The sequence below is a fragment of the Podarcis melisellensis genome (genome assembly GCF_964234715.1).
Source record: "Podarcis melisellensis genome assembly, chromosome: 15".
NCBI lineage: Eukaryota > Metazoa > Chordata > Lepidosauria > Squamata > Lacertidae > Podarcis > Podarcis melisellensis.
In genome coordinates this window covers 1,365,312-1,383,732 of record NC_138532.1, presented here as the reverse complement: position 1 = coordinate 1,383,732, position 18,421 = coordinate 1,365,312, and the positions used below count along the sequence as shown (strand labels likewise).

The window sequence follows — 18,421 nt, the reverse complement described above, 5'->3', positions numbered from 1 at the left end:
CTTCTTCCAACGGCAAGATATAGGCCTCCATATGGCCTAGCTACATGCCATGGCTTGGCCACCAATATATTCCCAATGGTTACCTCGCAGGTTGGCCTTCCTCCAGAATCCGTCTCTCACCTCTACGTAGTCATACCAGCACAGCCGACTTCGGTACAGATCCATGGATGTAAAGTTCAGAATGATCTGAGAAGCGGGTACAAAACATTACTTCAAAATGTTCTGTAATTTTCTTCCTAGGAGACCAACTGTCTCTCTCTCTCTCTTTTAAAAACTGAGAGTCTAGGCCCTGGTGCAAAGGCTCCAATTGCGCCACTGATAATCTCTCTGCTTCCAGATTATTGGAACTGGTGGTCAGCTGTCAGCTCCCTCAGGTCCCAGAACTTAGCCCTTCTTAAACTCTGCCCCGTTCCTTATCAGGTCAGGGCTGTCGCCTCTTCATTTAGCAGAAATGTGTCATGCTGTAATTCAGGCTGCTTTTAAAGTGCACAAGCAAGCACCATTAAACCTGTGAGCCCTCTGAGTCCACGTGGAATGTTGTGAGCAATACTGAAGAGCCAACAGGTCACTGGCACTGGTTCAGATTTCCCCTATTATTACTCTGGATCTGCACTTTTGAGATGATTTTAGACCTCCCAGAATAGCTCCAGAAGCACACAAAAACCAACAACTTCAAACTCTGACTGCTTGAAATCATGTGTCCTTTTGCAACTGTGGAAAACAATTGCAGACAATGTTGTTCCAAGATAGCAGTCATTTAGGCTCATAAGTCTGGAAATGGCCCCAAATTTCTGTGCCTGAGTCCAGCTCACACTTTGCTTGACGTGAATGATCACTCTCTATTTTAAGTCATTGGAAACAGAAATAAACCTACAGCTTAAGAGAGCAGTATTAGAGACACGGATATGGCAAAGGTCAACAGATGATGGGAAATTTTTGTTATTGTCTGCAAACCTGACAAATAGCTGAGTAAACAAGAGAAAGAAATTGAGTTTCTATCTTTTTGTTTCCCTGCTCTGGTCCTGAAAATGCATCTTTGTAATACTATGAAAGGCCCCTCACAAAGCTGGAGTCTTCTCCTCATAGCATGCATCTGATAACTTTGCTTTCCAGCATCACAGCAGTCAAATGTCCTAGTTTTCACAACTAAGGGAAATGTTACTTCAGAAGCAGTGTTAAGACGGGGTCAAAGGAGGGAGACGCTGCACAAGAAGGGGAGGACAAGCCTTCACTCACACACCCAGATCCAACTTCAGTTGGGTGATCCCACCCTGCCTTCCCTTTGTGGGCTGTGGATTCCAAGGATAAGAAAGCTCAGCCCACAACATCAGATTGGAAACAGTCACTTCCCTCTATCCCAGCCTCCCTAATGGCAGTGAGTTGGAAGGAGGAGAGGGAAGGGCCAGGGGCTGTGAGACAGGTGGACTGGAGCGTCAGCTACCTTCTCCCCGGGGGTGACGGAAATCCTCCAGATGCAGTGCATGTGTGCAGAGTACCCATTGGGAAACTCGGGCGAGGAGAAGTTCCCTTGACTGTCCTGCAGGGTTGCTCCACAAGCTGGAGGTGGTGGCCGGAAGGAGAGAAAAGAAAGCACATCATAAGGCGGTTAGAAAACAGCTGTGAACTTGCCCACCCAATGCTCTCCCCTAAACAAACACCTTCAGCACAACCAGGTGGCTCTCATTTCAGGGACACGCTGCTTCCACAGTCCAGGAGACGGTTCTGCAGTTAGGTCATCCATACCCTGGAGGGGAAAAAGCAACCCCCCCCCTTTTCTAGGATACTTCCTATGCACCTGGTTTGCTCAGCTGCAAGACTGGGGATGAGACACGGACATCAAGACAGGACCATAAAATTAAGGTTGCACTTTCCCCCTTCCCCTCCCCCCCATCAAAATCCTCTGCCATGCTTAAACAATTTCTGCAAAAAGAAAAACAGAATCCTGCAGCATGCGTATATTATGTAATTTAAGGACATGTTTGTTTTGCATAATTTCCTCTGCTAGTCATGGGAAAGAACAAAGACGTGTACATGACACTGAAGCCATACAGCTGTAAATCCTAGTCATCACAACTCCCTCTGGATTCTGAGATTTCTCCAGACATTGGAGACATATCTTTGAACCTTAGGGACTAGCAGCTTGCTTTAAAAAATAAAAAAGGAAGTGTTCTCACAACATTGCTGAAGTCTGTGTCATGACCCATTTGAAGCTCCTGTGGAGGGGACCAGACTGCAGAATATAGCACTCACACTCCTGCTTTTTTCCTAAGCAACTATACCCCACAGGATAAACTCCTGTTTTCCCTGCGAAATTGGCTCATTCCGGATAACCCCCCTTCTCTTTCCCCAAAGTATCTATAGCTTGTTCTGCAGCTGTGAAGGTAGCTATGGAAACCAAACCTTATGCCATGTTGCCACAGTGACGGAAGTTGGGGCTTTAGCGCAGGCAATCGAAACCTTTACAAGAGTTTTCATGTTCTCTCTTGTTGCTGCTCTCCCTCCTTTTGCCTCAAAGCACCAGGGGATCCTGGATCCTTTAGGAAACAAGGTCTCCCTCCCCTCCTCATCCTTCCCTGCCATGCCAGCCTGCCAGAGCCATGATCCTAGCCAGCTCTTAAAAACATCCAAATGCCAGCAAAAGCTGCCCTACCAAAGGGCAAAGACCCAGTGGCAGTGCCCGCAACTTCTTCCATCCAGGCACGGGCGAGGGGTCAATTCCCAACACTGCCACGTCACCCTCCTCCAGGCAGCTCACTTGCCAGCTGGGACCATGACAGCTCTGTTTGCTCAGCACCACCTGGACCCAGCCCAGCGCGGCATCTGGAAGCCACATGCTCCTACTGGACGAGGCTTCGCTTAGGGGCTGATGGGGAGCTAAGACACCCATCCTCGTGAGTGCTTCCAGAAGGTCTCAAAAAGGGGAAAGGAAGCAGCCCTGGAGTAAAGGGCAAAATTGTTCATTGCACACCAAGAGCTTTCTTGCCCGTATGCCCCTGGGCGACACATACTGGGTGGAAGACAACATAATTAGTGGCAGCAAGATCCAGCAATTTTGAGAATCTTTATAGGAATGAATATATATATATATGAATGTGGGGCTAACTACACAGAACACACAAGCCTAGCTCTGACGCCCTTTATTTTCCTGTCTAGGAAGGTTGGAAACTAGAGAGGGCTGTTGTATATAGGATTTCAGCTGGCCAGGGAGGTATATTTCTGTGCCATGTGGAATTATTCATTTGTGAGACCCCTACTCTACTGCCTCCTATCTAGCCACCAAGGCGGACATAGTCAATAAACCCATTAAAAATATAATAAAATACAACACAACATCTACATTAAAAAACAAAACAAAACAAGAAGAGTAAAGAAACAGCAATAGGAGCCATAAATGCTACAGGAGAAATAGAAGGAATAAAACAGTAAATTCTTCTTCCTTTTTCCCATGACAAAGAGGAGCAGTCTGAGGCTGAAGTCCTCTACACATCTACCTTACTTTAGGTCAGTCACGGAGTTCAAAGTAATTTTGGGATAGCTCTCCTTATGCCTCATTTTTCTTTGGGGTTGCCCTTCTGTGGAAGTGTGTCAAGAAGCATGCAGAGAAGCTTGCGTGTTTCGGAGGCTTTTCCAATGCCGCCACATGTACTCTGTTCCTATGGTTGAGCCAGACAGCCAGTAATCTAAGATTTCCCTGCAGAGATGCTCCTCCTCCGAACTTCCTATGCTCCAGAGGCCTGTCCTGCACCGCAAAGGCTATTGCATGCCAGGGCATCTACCTGATTCCACACCTGGCACCTCTAAGGTGAATCCCAAGCCTCAACCACATTTTTGCAAATCAATGCTAAGTCTTCTCAAGGTGAAATAGTCACGTCCCAGTAACCAACTCCTGATAGCAAAGTAGACTAGTTATATTCCAATTAATGTCATTTCCATTTAGTTACCGTATTTTTCGCACCATAGGGCGCACCGGACCATTGGGTGCACCCAGTTTTTAGGGGGGGGATCAAGAAAAAAAATCTTTTTTCCCCCAGCCCCAAAGAGCAGCGTACAGGCTGCGCACAACCTCTCCCTGCCGGAGGGGTTGCGCGCGGCTATGGCACAAGCCAAGGCAGCGAGCAGGATGGATCCCGCTCGCTGTTTTGGCTTCCCCTTTAGCGCCGCGCAACCTCTCCTTGCCGGGAAATGCTGCACAGGGCTAAAGAAGCCATAGCCCCGTGCAGCCTCTCCTTGCAGGAGGGGTTGCGCACAGCTATGGAACAAGCCAAGGCAGCGAGCGGGATGGATCCCACTCGCTGTTTTGGCTTCCCCTTTAGCGCCGCGCAACCTCTCCTTGCCGGGAAATGCTGCGCAGGGCTAAAGAAGCCATAGCCCCGTGCAGCCTCTCGCTGCCGGAGGGGTTGCACGCAGCTATGGAACAAGCCAAGGCAGCGAGCTGTTTTGGCTTCCCCTTTAGCCCCGTGCAGCCTCTCCTTGCCAGGAGACGCGGCACAGGGCTTCTCCTGGCTTTCCTGGGAGGTGGGGGGGATTCCCTCACCTCTCCCAAAAGCCCGCACAAGCCGCACAACCCCTTTAAAGAGATCGCGGCTTCTCCTGGCTTTTCTGGGAGGTGGGAGAAGGGACTGATGCGGCCAGTCAGTCCCTTCTCCCTCCTGTGGAAAAGCCCACAAGCGCGCACGGAGCTTGTGTGCGGCTCTTGGGGGCTTTTCCCGCCTGCCTCCCCCCTGCATTCGCTCCATAGGACGCACAGACATTTCCCCTTGCTTTTTAGGAGGGAAAAAGTGCGTCCTATGGTGCGAAAAATACGGTAACTGTCCTCCTCTTCCCCCCACACTTACTTTTTATTGTTTCAATATAACAATGCAAACAAAATAATTCCAGTTACATGCACATGCAGAACATCACTGAATATGGAGTCAGGCAGAATGGACATTAAAGCAGCTAAGAGAATGGCCCCCGTATATGCCCAGGGAGATCTGGTGTCATACTCAGAGCAGCCCTTGCATCTAGGCGGCCACCATGTAGCCTTTGCACATGGAGACCTGGGTTACAGGAGGAGAAAGGGAGGGCCGGTCCTTGTTAAGGAACAAGAAGAAAAGGAGCCATGCTTCCTTCTAAGAGAAGCCTCTCACTACCCTCCTAAGTTGCATGAGATGTTCTGATAGGACTACATTCCAGATGTTATTTATCCCAGCCTCCCTTAGTAGCTTTGAGGCAGATCTCCAATGCTGAGCAATGCCCAACTGTGCCACTGTCAAGCAGAAGAGCACCAGATCCACAGCATATATATCACTGGCCAGCAGTAGCAGAGCTAAGGACGGGTCAGATTTCAAAGACTGGCTCATAATGGAGGAAACAGCTGCAGATGAAGTGAGCTGCAAAAAGAGCACACATGGGTTAGCAGAAACCAACTAGGTGTCAACCTCTCCTCTTTTGTCAGCAAAACCATGGACTCCCCTGGGTTCCCAGGCCTGGAATTGTTGAAACTTACTCATGTGTCAAAAAGCTAAGTGATCAAGTCTGCGAGTGAGTGGGGACACTCTTAGGGCCAACACAGAGCGTCAGCCGCTCTACACCAAAAGAAATGACTCTGTAGCGTAGGTTCATATGGGAGAAAGTGATCTTTACAGTATTTTTGATTATGACCATTTGGCTTTACAAGGCAGATCCAGCCTTTAACAGTCTTGTCTCATTTGTCATGGGAACATTTTATTGCACTAGAAACTTGCAGCTCTTGCAGAAGATTCTGTGTGAGGGATCCATGAGGACTGCCTTGGACTAACCTCCTTCCTCCTGTGCTGAAATCCCTGCAGCCTGAGATTCAGTGTGCTCATTGAGGATTCACAACTTGTCAATCACCCAGCCCAACTCACAGAAGATCCTACAGGTGGAAAGAGAGCAAAGGCCTACAGGGGTGGTGGCAACACCTGGAGAAGGAGAAGCAAGGCTGGCCTGGGGTGACTCTGAAGCAGAAAAGACTACAAGAGGACAAGAAAGTGAGGCCACCAAGAGGATGACAGATGGATCAAATAAGCGCCCTTTCTAGAACCAGCTACTTTTCCCACTCTAAACAGGTCCCACTACTGCCAGGTCAGACCATCTCCATGTGGTGTTATTGGTGTCTAGGATGGCCTGGCTGACCCTCCTGGTCAAGTTGTCTCAGAAATACCAAGAATTAGGCTCAAAGAGAGTCTGAATAAGAGGCCAGGGCCTAAATATTAGCAACAGTTATGGGGAGACTTGGTGATGCTTAGCCCATTGAAGCTAATGAGGACTCTTGGGTTTTGCCTGTGAAGCAACTGGTGAAACTGCACTGACCCTGTGGGAATTCTGGGGAGGGTGAGTTTCTGCCGGGGTTTTGGCTTGACCCATGGCTATGGATTGGTGTTCCCCAACCCCTGCCACAACCAGATTACATTTGGAAGAAGGAAATATTAAACTCATGATCTGCAGGTGACGTCTTTTATTTTATGGGTCTGTTGACACAAAAATAAATAATAATGTTTGCAGATGCAAATTTTAAAAATTGACTTGGGCCTTTCTCTACCTTCATGACAATTACTTACTTTTAACAAAAAATCTCCCTTTCTTGTGAGCAGTTTGAAAAAAATATAACTTTCTCCTAACAAGAAACCATAAATTTTAAAGAATCTTACTGATCAGAGACAAAATGCCTTTACAAAACCTTGTTGTTTTTAAACTGTCTTGGGTCGATTAGTTTTCATCCCCGAAGGGAAGAAAGGTGTGAGAGCATTGTGCACAAAATTAAATTTTAACTGAAAAACTGCCATGCAAGCAACCTAGACAGTTCACTTCTCAGGAAGCTGCACCCCCCCCCCGGTCTTATCAGGTTTTGGCCATGGCCTTTGGACCAGTGGCGTTTATTGCATTTGTAATCCCAGGGTTCTGAGGACTTCCAAGAAGTTTGGGGAATTTCACTGCAAGTTCTCACAGGATGACTTAAGACATGACACTGAGACGACGTGCAACTGACTCATGTCTTGTCTGACCACACTTCTGCACCTCATGAACAAGCATCTCTCTAGGGGAGCAAAATGCACCTCCAGACTTGGGGAGAGATAAACTGTGAGTCATTTGTATTCTCCTGTGTGCAGAGGCGCCACCTTGGGATGAAGATGGGGGGAAAGTGGTGTGGCACGCAATGTGTGTCGCATGCCTGTAATGTTGCATGTGTGTTGTCAGGAGGAGGCCTTGTCCAGGGCCTCAGCTGGTCCTCTCTTGCGCTAGGGAGAAACCTGACTATTATGCTTGGTGGTCCAGCCTCCTCTGCCCCTTCATTACTGGGGGGAATATTGAGAGGGCTGATGACACCTCCACCCCCTAGAGTTGGCATGCCTGCCTGAATGCCACATCGACAGAGTCTCATTGCCAAGGCCAAAGAGAATACTATTGAGCAAGGACTCCTGAGTGTCAAATGGTCCCCTATGCCTACCAGAGTTTAACATTAGAAAGGGATGGCTTTAGTGTTCCAAGTGCCAAAAAGTCATGATGTTCTCAGTGATAAGCTTGACTACTTATAAAAGCAAAGAGGGTGGGTGCGTTTTTAACCTGCTGTTATTTACTCTTCAGCCCCATGGCCAAATACTTCTGGCAGCGTTTGACAAAGCGGTGCAAAATGCTGCAGCTGAAGCAGTTCCTAATGCAAACCTTAGGAGCTCTTCCACCTGTTGTACTCGGTCCTTCTTTGGTTATGGAATGACGCAGGAGAGCTGCCTCCCATGATCTGGAGTATCAGGCACCTCCAAGTACTGACATTCTGAGGGAGCCCCACAAACGGAGAGGGACAGGCAGCCGCACCTCTGGCAAAGGAGGAAGAAAGACACCTCCTTCTTGCCTTGCTCTCCTCCAGGGGCAAGTTTGCTGCTAGCTAGAGCTGAACGCAGTATAGTCTTCTCCTGGCACACTAACTGAGGAGTAAGATATTGTGCTTGTTTCAGTCCACAAAGGCAGCATTGCCATTTGGCCACACTGCTTCGTGGAGATGGATGAGTTTCTCCTGCACTTCAGGAGTACCACTCATTTGTTCTTCCTTTTAGAAGGTGAAGTTGCTCTTGAAATTTCCTTCCATCTCGAAAAGTCACCAGGCGCCGTAACAGTACACAGCTCAGGTGTTCTCAAGCTTATGTTTACAGCTTTTCAAGCCCTAGCCTTCATCAACCCACCCATTACACGCATGTAAGCAACAGTCCCTAGAAACTGAAGAGGATGCCGGCTGCTTCATTTGCCTATGCCAGCAAGAAAGGTTGGGGGGAGTTAAGAAATGATCTGATGGCTTGCATGAGCAAGCTGCACTGAAGTTGCTGCAGGGGTAAATTCCCAGTGTGCGCACACATTTTCAGCACATGCAAGCTTGGGACTGCAACCATATCATCTTTCCACCAGGTACAAGACAGCTGGGAGTGAGCCAAGTGCCTGCAGTTTCTGTGCATTTCCCTCACGAAGGTTCCCCTCCACTGCAGTTTGGGAATCCAGGCCAACATGCAGGGTCCAATAAAGCAGTCAATCTCCCCCCCCCCACACACACACATAGAGGAGGCATGCAAATCCTTCCCTCCTCACATGTTACCCTGAAGGTGCCAAAAAAGGAAGCACAAGTCACTCAGGAGTCCTCCTCTTCTGGCACTTCCTCCTAACATGTGAAGGCACCTTCTGTGAGCACCAGTTCACAGCAGCATCAGTTGCACAGGTGCTGAGTGGCGAATGCTGGTTAAGCAAGTGAGACGAAGTGTGTATTTCCATGGATATGCTATGGGGCCAGGGCCCCACAGCCCAAGCATTCTGTTGCCTGGTACGTGGCTCAGTTCTCTTCTCGCCCTTTTCACACTGCTGCTTTGCAACTGCCACAAAAATTCAGAAAGAGTTCTTACAGCTGAAGCATCTGATAAAGACAAAAAAGCAAGGGGGAAAGGAGATGGGAGCTTGTATGTGGAGAAAGAAAGATGGGAAACAGGCACGAGAGAAATTTGATGCTAGGTTCTGCTAATGCCCCCACTCTTCACTGCACTCCCAGTTGTTTCCCCTGCTCCTCTCTAAACATTTCCCTGCCAACTCCTCTCTTTTGCTCATTCTCACTGCCCTTCTTGCTGGCTGACTTTCCCATTCAGAAAAGAGAAAAGATCCTGCTGCACTCCTCACTAGAAAAACATTCTGTTGACAAGGCTTTGTCCTCTCCACAGAAACAGACACCCGGTAGGGGACGGATGCTGGGGAGCTCCAAGCCAGATCAGGCCTTGGGAGTCAAACAGGAAGCAAAAGTTTCACACACTCCCCCTGCTTGTCTTTGGCTCATGGTTCCTGGCCTTCTGTTCTGACATCTGTTCTGTTTCCAGAGCCAGAGGTGGCGTAGATGGGATGGTCTCCAAAGCCTTGGTGAAGGTGGGAGCCTCCCTCCAGCCCAGGCTCCCGTGTTATGTCCTGATGTTTCCATTCATAAAACAATGGGAAGAGTGCAGACTGAGCATGAGGTCAGACCCTGGGGGGATTATAACATGCAAGAGAAGGGCCAGGACATTCCAGGCTCAGCTTAGTCCAGCCGCAACAAGCTGATGTCACAAGACTGGAAGCAATGAATCTCCTTCCACTGTAACTCTCCAGTTGCCTCACTGTGGACAGTTGTGGCAAAATAAGGGGAAGGATCAGTAGCCATAGATAGGAATAATTAGGAATGATTTGATATGTTTCAGAAAATGTAAAATATACAGAACTAGAAGTATGGAGTAGAATATAATATAGGAGCCAATTAACGAAATAAGCTTTTGGTTCAGCATTTTTTGTCAAGGGCTTTCCATGTTCACTCAAGCTCCAAAAGGCCAGGAAATGGTGGCTGTTAAAGGCCACACCCTCACCAGACCTGCTATCCAGGCAATACAGACATGGCATCTCGCGTTGTCGTTAGTTCCAGTTTCATCGCTCCCTTGGAGCTGGATGGCTGTCAGTGACGCAGGTGTCCCAGATTTGTCTGCTCACAGTGACAGATGCCTGGCATGTAGGCAACTGAAGATATTGTGCAAGTGAAGTTACTATTCCATGCTCCAAGTGCCAACGAGGAACGGATGCCACTGCCATGGAACAAGAGGGTTGGAAGGGACCTTGTGCTGATGGCAGAGGCAGCAGCGGGTGGATCTACCGCCCTCCCAGGGGGTCCAGATCCACTGTCAAAGCAAGGTACTGCAAGGACTGACCATGCCTCCTCCCCAATTATAATAGTGGTACCGTATTTTTCGCTCCATAAGACGCACCAGACCACAAGACGCACCTAGTTTTTGGAGGAGGAAACAAGAAAAAAAATATTCTGAAGCTCAGAAGCCAGAACAGGAAGAGGGATCGCTGCGCAGCGAAAGCAGCAATCCCTCTTGCTGTTCTGGCTTCTGGGATAGCTGCGCAGCCTGCATTCGCTCCATAAGATGCACACACATTTCCCCTTACTTTTCAGGAGGGAAAAAGTGAGTCTTATAGAGCAAAAAATACGGTAACTAGAATTTGCCCTCTGTGACAAAATGGCTATTGTCCTTTTTAAAGTTATGTTTATGTTTACTATGACATACATTAGATTTTGATGGGGTTGGTTTCTGGCCATGCCCATGATTCATGGCGCTAGCTCTCTTTTGCCCTCTGGGGCAGAGGGGAGGTTCAAGCAGGGGAAAACCAGGATTTATGAGGGAAAATTCCTGGCAATGCTCCTCAGGCGGTTCTGGGGAGTTCACTGCACCCTTGTACCGCTTATGCCTGTGTCTGCCTAACTGAATGGCAGAACAGGCGCAAACTGGGACTGTGTCCCTGCCATGGATGCGCCTCCATCGGCAGCACGATTTGTGAATGGTTCCTCAAGAATTTGGAATATTATCATGAATTATGGGGCACTCCTGAAGCGGCATATGATAATGGGCTGCAATTAACCAGCTACCGAATGGACTGGACATGAGCTATGATGGTACCTGAATGACTTTGAACAAGCAATAAATTTCTTACAGCAGCCGGAATGAAATGGGGGTGGGACAGTGTTTGCTTTCATGGTTTTTTAAGGGTCTTTTATTTCCTGACCCACCCCTACAAAATGAAAAAAACTGTGTGCAGGCGTTATGATGTTATCTGACATTGAGAGAGGGGGGAGCCAATGATTTGTGCTCTATTAAGGGTTTCACAATGCTTTTCTCTACCCCCCCTCGAATGTATGGATTTTATATAAATTATGCTTGGACTGGATCTGGAGTGAGAAGAGAGCGATTTGTGAGGACAAGAAACTGCTAATTATACTTGGCAGGAAATTTTATATGTGACTTTGATTTCCAACTGCGGGCTCTGGAAAATAATCCCCAGAGTTTTAATGGCGGAATGGTTGTCTTGTTGGGGAGTTATTTCATAGAATCATAGAGTTGGAAGAGACCACAAGGGCCATCAAGTCCAACCCCCTGCCAAGCAGGAAACACCATCAGAGCACTCCTGACATATGGTTGTCAAGCCTCTGCTTAAAGACCTCCAAAGAAGGAGACTCCACCACACTCCTTGGCAGCAAATTCCACTGTCGAACAGCTCTGTCAGGAAGTTCTTCCTAATGTTTAGATGGAATCTTCTTTCTTGTAGTTTGGATCCATTGCTCCGTTTCCGCTTCTCTGGAGCAGCCAAAAACAACCTTTCTCCCTCCTCTATGTGACATCCTTTTATATATTTGAACATGGCTATCATATCACCCCTTAACCTCCTCTTCTCCAGGCTAAATATGCCCAGCTCCCTTAGCCGTTCCTCATAGGGCATCGTTTCCAGGCCTTTGACCATTTTGGTTGCCCTCCTCTGGACACATTCCAGTTTGTCAGTGTTCTTCTTGAACTGTAGTGCCCAGAACTGGACACAGTACTCCAGGTGAGGTCTGACCAGAGCAGAATACAGTGGCACTATTACTTCCCTTGATCTAGATGCTATACTCCTATTGATGCAGCCCAGAATTGCATTGGCTTTTTTAGCTGCCGCGTCACACTGTTGGCTCATGTCAAGTTTGTGGTCAACCAAGACTCCTAGATCCTTTTTCACATGTACTGCTCTCAAGCCAGGTGTCACCCATTTTGTATTTGTGCCTCTCATTTTTTTTGCCCAAGTGCAATACTTTATATTTCTCCCTGTTAAAATTCATCTTGTTTGTTTTGGCCCAGTTCTCTACTCTGTCAAGGTCGCTTTGAAGTGTGATCCTGTCCTCTGGTTTGTAATGGACCTTACCTTCCTTATGCTGCCAAGTTTCAAATTAGTCTGTTGAACCATTTTCTAACTATATCCCCTGGAACCTACTGTCCTCCCACCCCCTCCTGACACAATTTTGGATTACAATGGCAGCATGTCATTCAGCATATTCACATAATCCTAGAATTGTAGGCACCCCAAGGGTCATCTAGTCCAATCCCTGTCATGGAAGGATCACAGCTAAAGAATCCCTGGCAGATGACCATCCCACCTCAGTTTCATTTGTGATAAATAAATGAATACATTCCACATACCTCTCATCTCCTCCTCCCAGTCCTCTTCTGTCCCTCACACATCCATCTCCCTGTCACTCATCCTCACTTCATCCAATGTGCCATTCCCGCCAATTAACCTTTTCTCACCACAGGTTTGCCCCACCAAGTAACAACATCCACAGAAATGCCTTTTTATTACAAACTACAAAGATGTTAACATTATTATTTAACAAAAGCTAGATGCTGCTCTTGACCTAACACAAAAACCTGTTCCACAAAGCACATAGGGAAAACCTTGCCAACCAATTCTGGGGAGAAAAATACACATCCTGGCAATTTGTCAGAACCTCTGCTCAACGTTTGTGACTTGTTCAGATTAAGCCATTTCTTATCCTTTCTACCCTGAATTCATGAGGGAACCCCTCACAGTGACTTCCGCCCTGCCATGTTTCAGATGCCCTAACTGCTGCCCCCTAGTTTGTTCCTCATTTGACAGGAGGAAAGCAATTCAGCTGGAGCCCCTCACACTGGGCTATGGCAGACAATGATTAGATAAAGACAAAACAATATTCAGGAACAAAAAGCCCACAGCTTGATTAAGTTGAGCTGAGTGAGTGGCTAAGGAAATAGAGAATTTTGATAAGAGTGTATTTTGTGGGGAGATTAGATTATTTTGGGGGTGCAGGTTACAATCAGCTGGAAAAAGGGTGAGGGAGAAGGGAGAGTTACCTGGGAAAGTCCGAAGAAAAGAGCTGCCTGAGGGATATCTGTGTGAGTCCCAGACTAAGGAATTGCAGGAGGAAAACAACAACAACAACCTCTGAATCTTGAGAAGCAAGAACTGCCAGATCAGACCCAAGCACTAAATAGGTCACATTGTGTTTTTGTAATGTTATGCATTTGATTGACTTACATTGTTATAAGAATTTTCAGGTCTTATATATATAATAAATGTTCATAAATGTACCAAGCAAACACACATATAAATATATAAACCACACGTCTGAAACCCAAAGGAAAAGTCCTAAAGCCATTTTGACTCTTTAAAGGTAAAGGGACCCCCAACCATTAGGTCCAGTCGTGACCGACTGGGGTTGCGGCGCTCATCTCGCTGTATTGGCCGAGGGAGCCGGCGTACAGCTTCCGGGTCATGTGGCCAGCAGACTAAGCCGCTTCTGGTGAACCAGAGCAGCACACGGAAACGCCGTTTACCTTCCCACCAGAGCAGTACCTATTTATCTACTGTTTATCTACTATTTATCTACTTGCACTTTGACGTGCTTTCAAACTGCTAGGTTGGCAGGGGCAGGGACCGAGCAACGGGAGCTCACCCCGTCGTGGGGATTTGAACCACTGACCTTCTGATCAGCAAGTCCTAGACCACAGAGCCACCCACGTCCCTATAATTATAATATCATTTTGACTCTTTCAGTCACTTCTACAAGGTAGAAGGAAATGCAGAAACCTCCCCATTGTCACATCTAAGGTGTGAATAGGGTGAGCCTGTGACCTAGCTCAGGAATTAAGTATTATCATTACAAAAGAATGACCAGGCTCTCCAGGTAATAGAGTCAAGTGACCATTAACAGGTAACCTGGCAGACAGGGTAAAAACAATGCACTCAGATTTCTGTTGCAGACAGAACCTTTTCTGTGATGTATGTATGATGGCCGTGGACTCCAGGGTGGGCAATTTAAAATGTCTACATAAGGGCGGGCACACCTAGGTTCTGGGTCCTCCTCCTTCTCCTGCAGGTGAAGGGGGCACCCTGTTGCAACGGTTAATAAAGGTCAGGCTTACCAGCTGCTTTGCTTCTCAATATTCTCTGGTTGGTCTCTGCTATTTTCTCCTACCAATAGAGAACCTACAAAAGGACTCCATAAGGGCTCTTCGGTATCCCATAAGGGGAAAGGAGATGGGTTTTTTTTTTTACTTATATCAACTTGAAATAACCCCACTTTCCCTCAAATATAAATTAATAAATTATATCCCTGTGCAAAGTGCTTCTTCACTTTTGTCTTCAGATTAACCCCTTTTTGCTCCTGTGCGAGTCTCATGTTTTGCACCCTGACAAACGGTGCTGTGGTCACAACATGGTCCAGGCTGTGTTCCTCATCATCAGCGATGCCACAGGGGCACGACTGAGAAGGCCACCTCAGGCAACCACATTCAGGACTGCATGCCAAACAGCAATGACTTCTCTAACTGGGGAAAGAATAGCATTTTCCTAGTGATATCATCTTGTAGTATGAGTGATGAGAAAAAGTGAGAGATCATCAAAAGAGCAGCATTTCCTGAGGAAAGGTGTTTGGGTCACTTGAGCAACAATTGTGCAGACTGTGCTATTTCACGCTGGGTGGGGTTGGGGTACAGCCATAAGCATATTGTCCAGGAAACCCCCTAGGACCGCAAACCCCCTGGCCAGGCCAAACAAGTTGAAGTACTCAGTTCAGAATATAACTTTAGACCACTAGCAAAAAATAAACATTCAGTATTGGATGCAGTTGCAAAGCCCTGGTTTTCTACTTGCCTGGTGTATAGTCAGCAATACTTACCGGGGCATTTATAGAGCTTGCGCGCCTGGGCAATATCTCCCTTGCTCAGCCGGGTCCGTTGGCCAATGACGGGCTGCACCCCATTCACCTCATATTTGGGATGGATGGTGTCTAGGAAGATCCCCCTGAAATCACAGCACAGAGCAGTGAATGAACATTCCCAGGATCTCAGCCCCCTGGCCTGGGATAGCAGCTTGGGATAGCAGCGATGTTAGATGATGGCATAGAAGCTCTGCACAAACAAATCCATAAACCGGCCCTGTGGAATGCCCTCCCATCAGATGTCAAAGAATGTCAAAGAAATAAACAACTATCTGACTTTTAGAAGGCACCCGAAGGCAGCCCTGTTTAGGGAAGTGTTTAATATTTGATGAATTATTGTATTTTAATCTTTTGTTGGAAGCTGCCCAGAGATGGGAGGGGTATTATTATTATTATTATTATTATTATTATTATTATTATTATTATTATTAACAGAAACATTGCTTAATTCCAGCGCAACCCTTGGGCTCACCCATAATTACCTTTCACCCCAAGATTTCAGGTCAGGGCTTTCCTGCCCTGTGTCTGAGCATTTGGGTTTCTTTTTTTCACTCTGCCACTTTCCTCACTCTTTAATGCTAAATTGGAACAAATGGCAATCTGAGGGCTTCCGGTGGAGTGCGAGCCCGTCGCAAGCGAGGGATTTTTCCGCTAGAGGAATCCCAACTAATTCGGTCAAAACGGGGGGTTATTGGGCGAAATACCCCCCCCCATAAAGCCTCTGGAGGGTGTCCAGAGGGTCAGGTTCCAGGCAGTGCCTAGAGCTAACCTACCGGCCATCAGGTAACCCCGAAAAGGGGTGAAGAGCACGGAGGGAGGATCAGCAGGCTATCAGGAAGCCATTGCTATGGCCGATTAGCGAAGCCCCGACCTTGCAAGGAACAGCGCTTCGCTCTCAAATTTAAGAAATTCGGACTCAACAAAAGTACAATTTGGAAAAAACAACATTGAGGAAGGTCCCGTAATTAAAAGGATTATTACAGAGTTCAGCTGCCATCTGGAATCAGCGCAGACGCAGCACTGTATGCAGAGCTGGAAAATGAAAGTGAGTTGCCACTAGCGGCTATTGTTTCCGTTTCTCTCTAAACTCTTAGAATTAAAGTTAAAAAGTATAAAAGAGACTCTGGAAGAGGTTACAAGGATACAGGAAGATTAGTACAGTAAAAGAGGGATCAGAAAGTTACTATAGTGGCAAATAGACGTCTTTGGTGTAGCGGAGGATGTATAAGGCTTGAAGTTTTTTCCCACTTTCACTTTTAAAGACAAAGAGACCCGTTGGAAGGAGAGCCTTCGACTCCATTGTTAAGAGTCAAAAGGCTGCTGTTGCAGAGGGAGATATAAAGCCTCTCTTCATCTTTTTGTCGATATAGACTCTTAAGAGGATAAAACTAAATATAGCGTAATCAGGAATTGAGGTGTTTTTCCTTTTTATTTTTCTTTCCTTTGGAGACTGACATTTACTGAATTTTAGATCTACGCCACTTATCAGGATTTCGATTCCCTAGTGGATGGAATGAGACATTACAACTTGTTTTTCTATGATTTTCCTTGCCAGTGGAATATTTTTAAGAAACAGGATATTTGACTTCTCCCACTTCATGTTTTGGGTTCTAGGTGGAATACTCCTTCTGGGACTCTATTGATTCATCTGTAAAAGTATTTAAATATATTTTGGAATTAATACCAATTAGACAATTAAGAAGCAATTTGCTGAGTTGATATTAGAGGCTATAAAATATTTTGATTTTTGAAAATTATTTTTGGAAAATAACTAATTTTGGACATTATATTGGAATTAAAAAAGAAATTATTTGGATTAAATCATTTATGGATTATGATTTTTTTGTTTGGATCATAACTGGATCATAACTGGATTACAACCCTATATGGGAGGAAGTGCAAGAGAAGACTCTAATTAAGGATTAGCCCGATTGGGGGCAAGAAGATTGTTCTATACTGTGGTTCGGATTTTGGATTTGTTTTCTCCTTTGAATTTATTAATAGGAGATAATCCGGCAATTTATCTATCTGGGTACCCCTTCTCTTGAAAGTCAACCGTCTCTACACACTGTAATTTTCTTTCTTTCCTTATCTCACCAATTTAAAATCACTCATTACTACTTTATTACCTGTTCTACTCCCTACTCTACTCCCTACTTTTGTGGAAGAGACATATCATAAACCAAAAATTGAAACTGTAAAAATTGTTTAAAGTGTATCAGCTGAATTTGGTATATAATAATTGATTATTGGTTAATTTATTGAATAAGGTTTGGTTCTGTATAGCAATTTGGTGAAGGACTGGGGAGGGAGATTGTAGAAGGTAGAAATGGCACATCAACAGAAGAAAGGGGTGGAGGAGGTGACACCAATAGAAAGGAGAGCATCTAAGCAAGAATCGGACTTCAAAGCAGAAATATTGAAAATGTTTGCAGAAATCAAACAAAGTGAAAAGAATTTGGAAACAAAATTAGAGCAAGTGGATAGTAAAATTGGCAAAATGGACAAAAAAATTGACGAGATGGTTAATGAATTGAAAGGACAAATAAGAGAGGTATCAAAAAGAACTTTATCATTGGAAGAAGGGATGAAAAAGGTGAAATTAGAAATGAAAGAGGTGAAACAGGAAGAAAAGAAGATGAAAATGGAGAGGATGGAAATAAATAAAGCACAGGAAGATATTAAAGATGCAATGGCTATGAATGAACTAAGACAGAGGGAGGTGAATCTGAGGCTGAGATCTGTGCCAGAGATACAGAATGAAGATATTAAAGACAGACTGATAATGGAGATCGCGCAATGGTTGGAGTTACTAACAGAAGAAGTGGTAAAAACAGTACAAAGTGCATTTAGAATGAAAGTAAGATCAAACAAAGCAAGGAAATTTCCAGCGGACTGCCTAATTACATTTAAAGTTAGAGAAATTAGAAATTTGATACTACAGAAGAGCAGAGAGAAAAGAAGGGAAACTACCTAAGACTTTTTTTACGATGACTAAGAACTGCGGTTTGATTGACATTTGGAGACTCAGACACCCATTGGAGAAGCAATTCACTTATTATTCAGAACCAAATCAGTCAATGTCAATAATAGATCAAATATGGGTTTTGAACGAACTGACACCAAGAATCCAACAAATTGAAATACAACCTAAAGTAATTTCGGATCATAATCCAATAAAGATGGAATTAAAAGGTTTCGAGGAAAGGACTTATAGATGGAGAATCAATGAATATCTATTAGATGATCAGCAAACTTTAGAAAAAGCGCGAAAGAAACTAACAGAATATTTTGTAGATAATATCAATAAACGAACAAAGATGAATGTGGTTTGGGATGCAAGCAAAGCAGTTATGAGAGGCT

General features: G+C 45.7%; 1 protein-coding gene across 3 annotated transcripts in view; it reads right to left on the bottom strand.

Annotated features, from left to right (window-relative positions):
* BMP1 (bone morphogenetic protein 1) overlaps window positions 1–18,421 on the bottom strand; it is a 159,591-nt gene that overhangs the window by 36,010 nt on the left and 105,160 nt on the right. For all 3 annotated transcript variants that reach the window (XM_081890870.1, XM_081890868.1, XM_081890869.1), the window contains exons 7-9: window positions 15,017–15,141; window positions 1,442–1,557; window positions 84–186 (exon numbers count right to left, since the gene is read on the bottom strand). In XM_081890870.1, coding sequence (XP_081746996.1) covers window positions 84–186; window positions 1,442–1,557; window positions 15,017–15,141 — 344 coding nt within the window. The remainder of the gene's footprint in view (window positions 1–83; window positions 187–1,441; window positions 1,558–15,016; window positions 15,142–18,421) is intronic.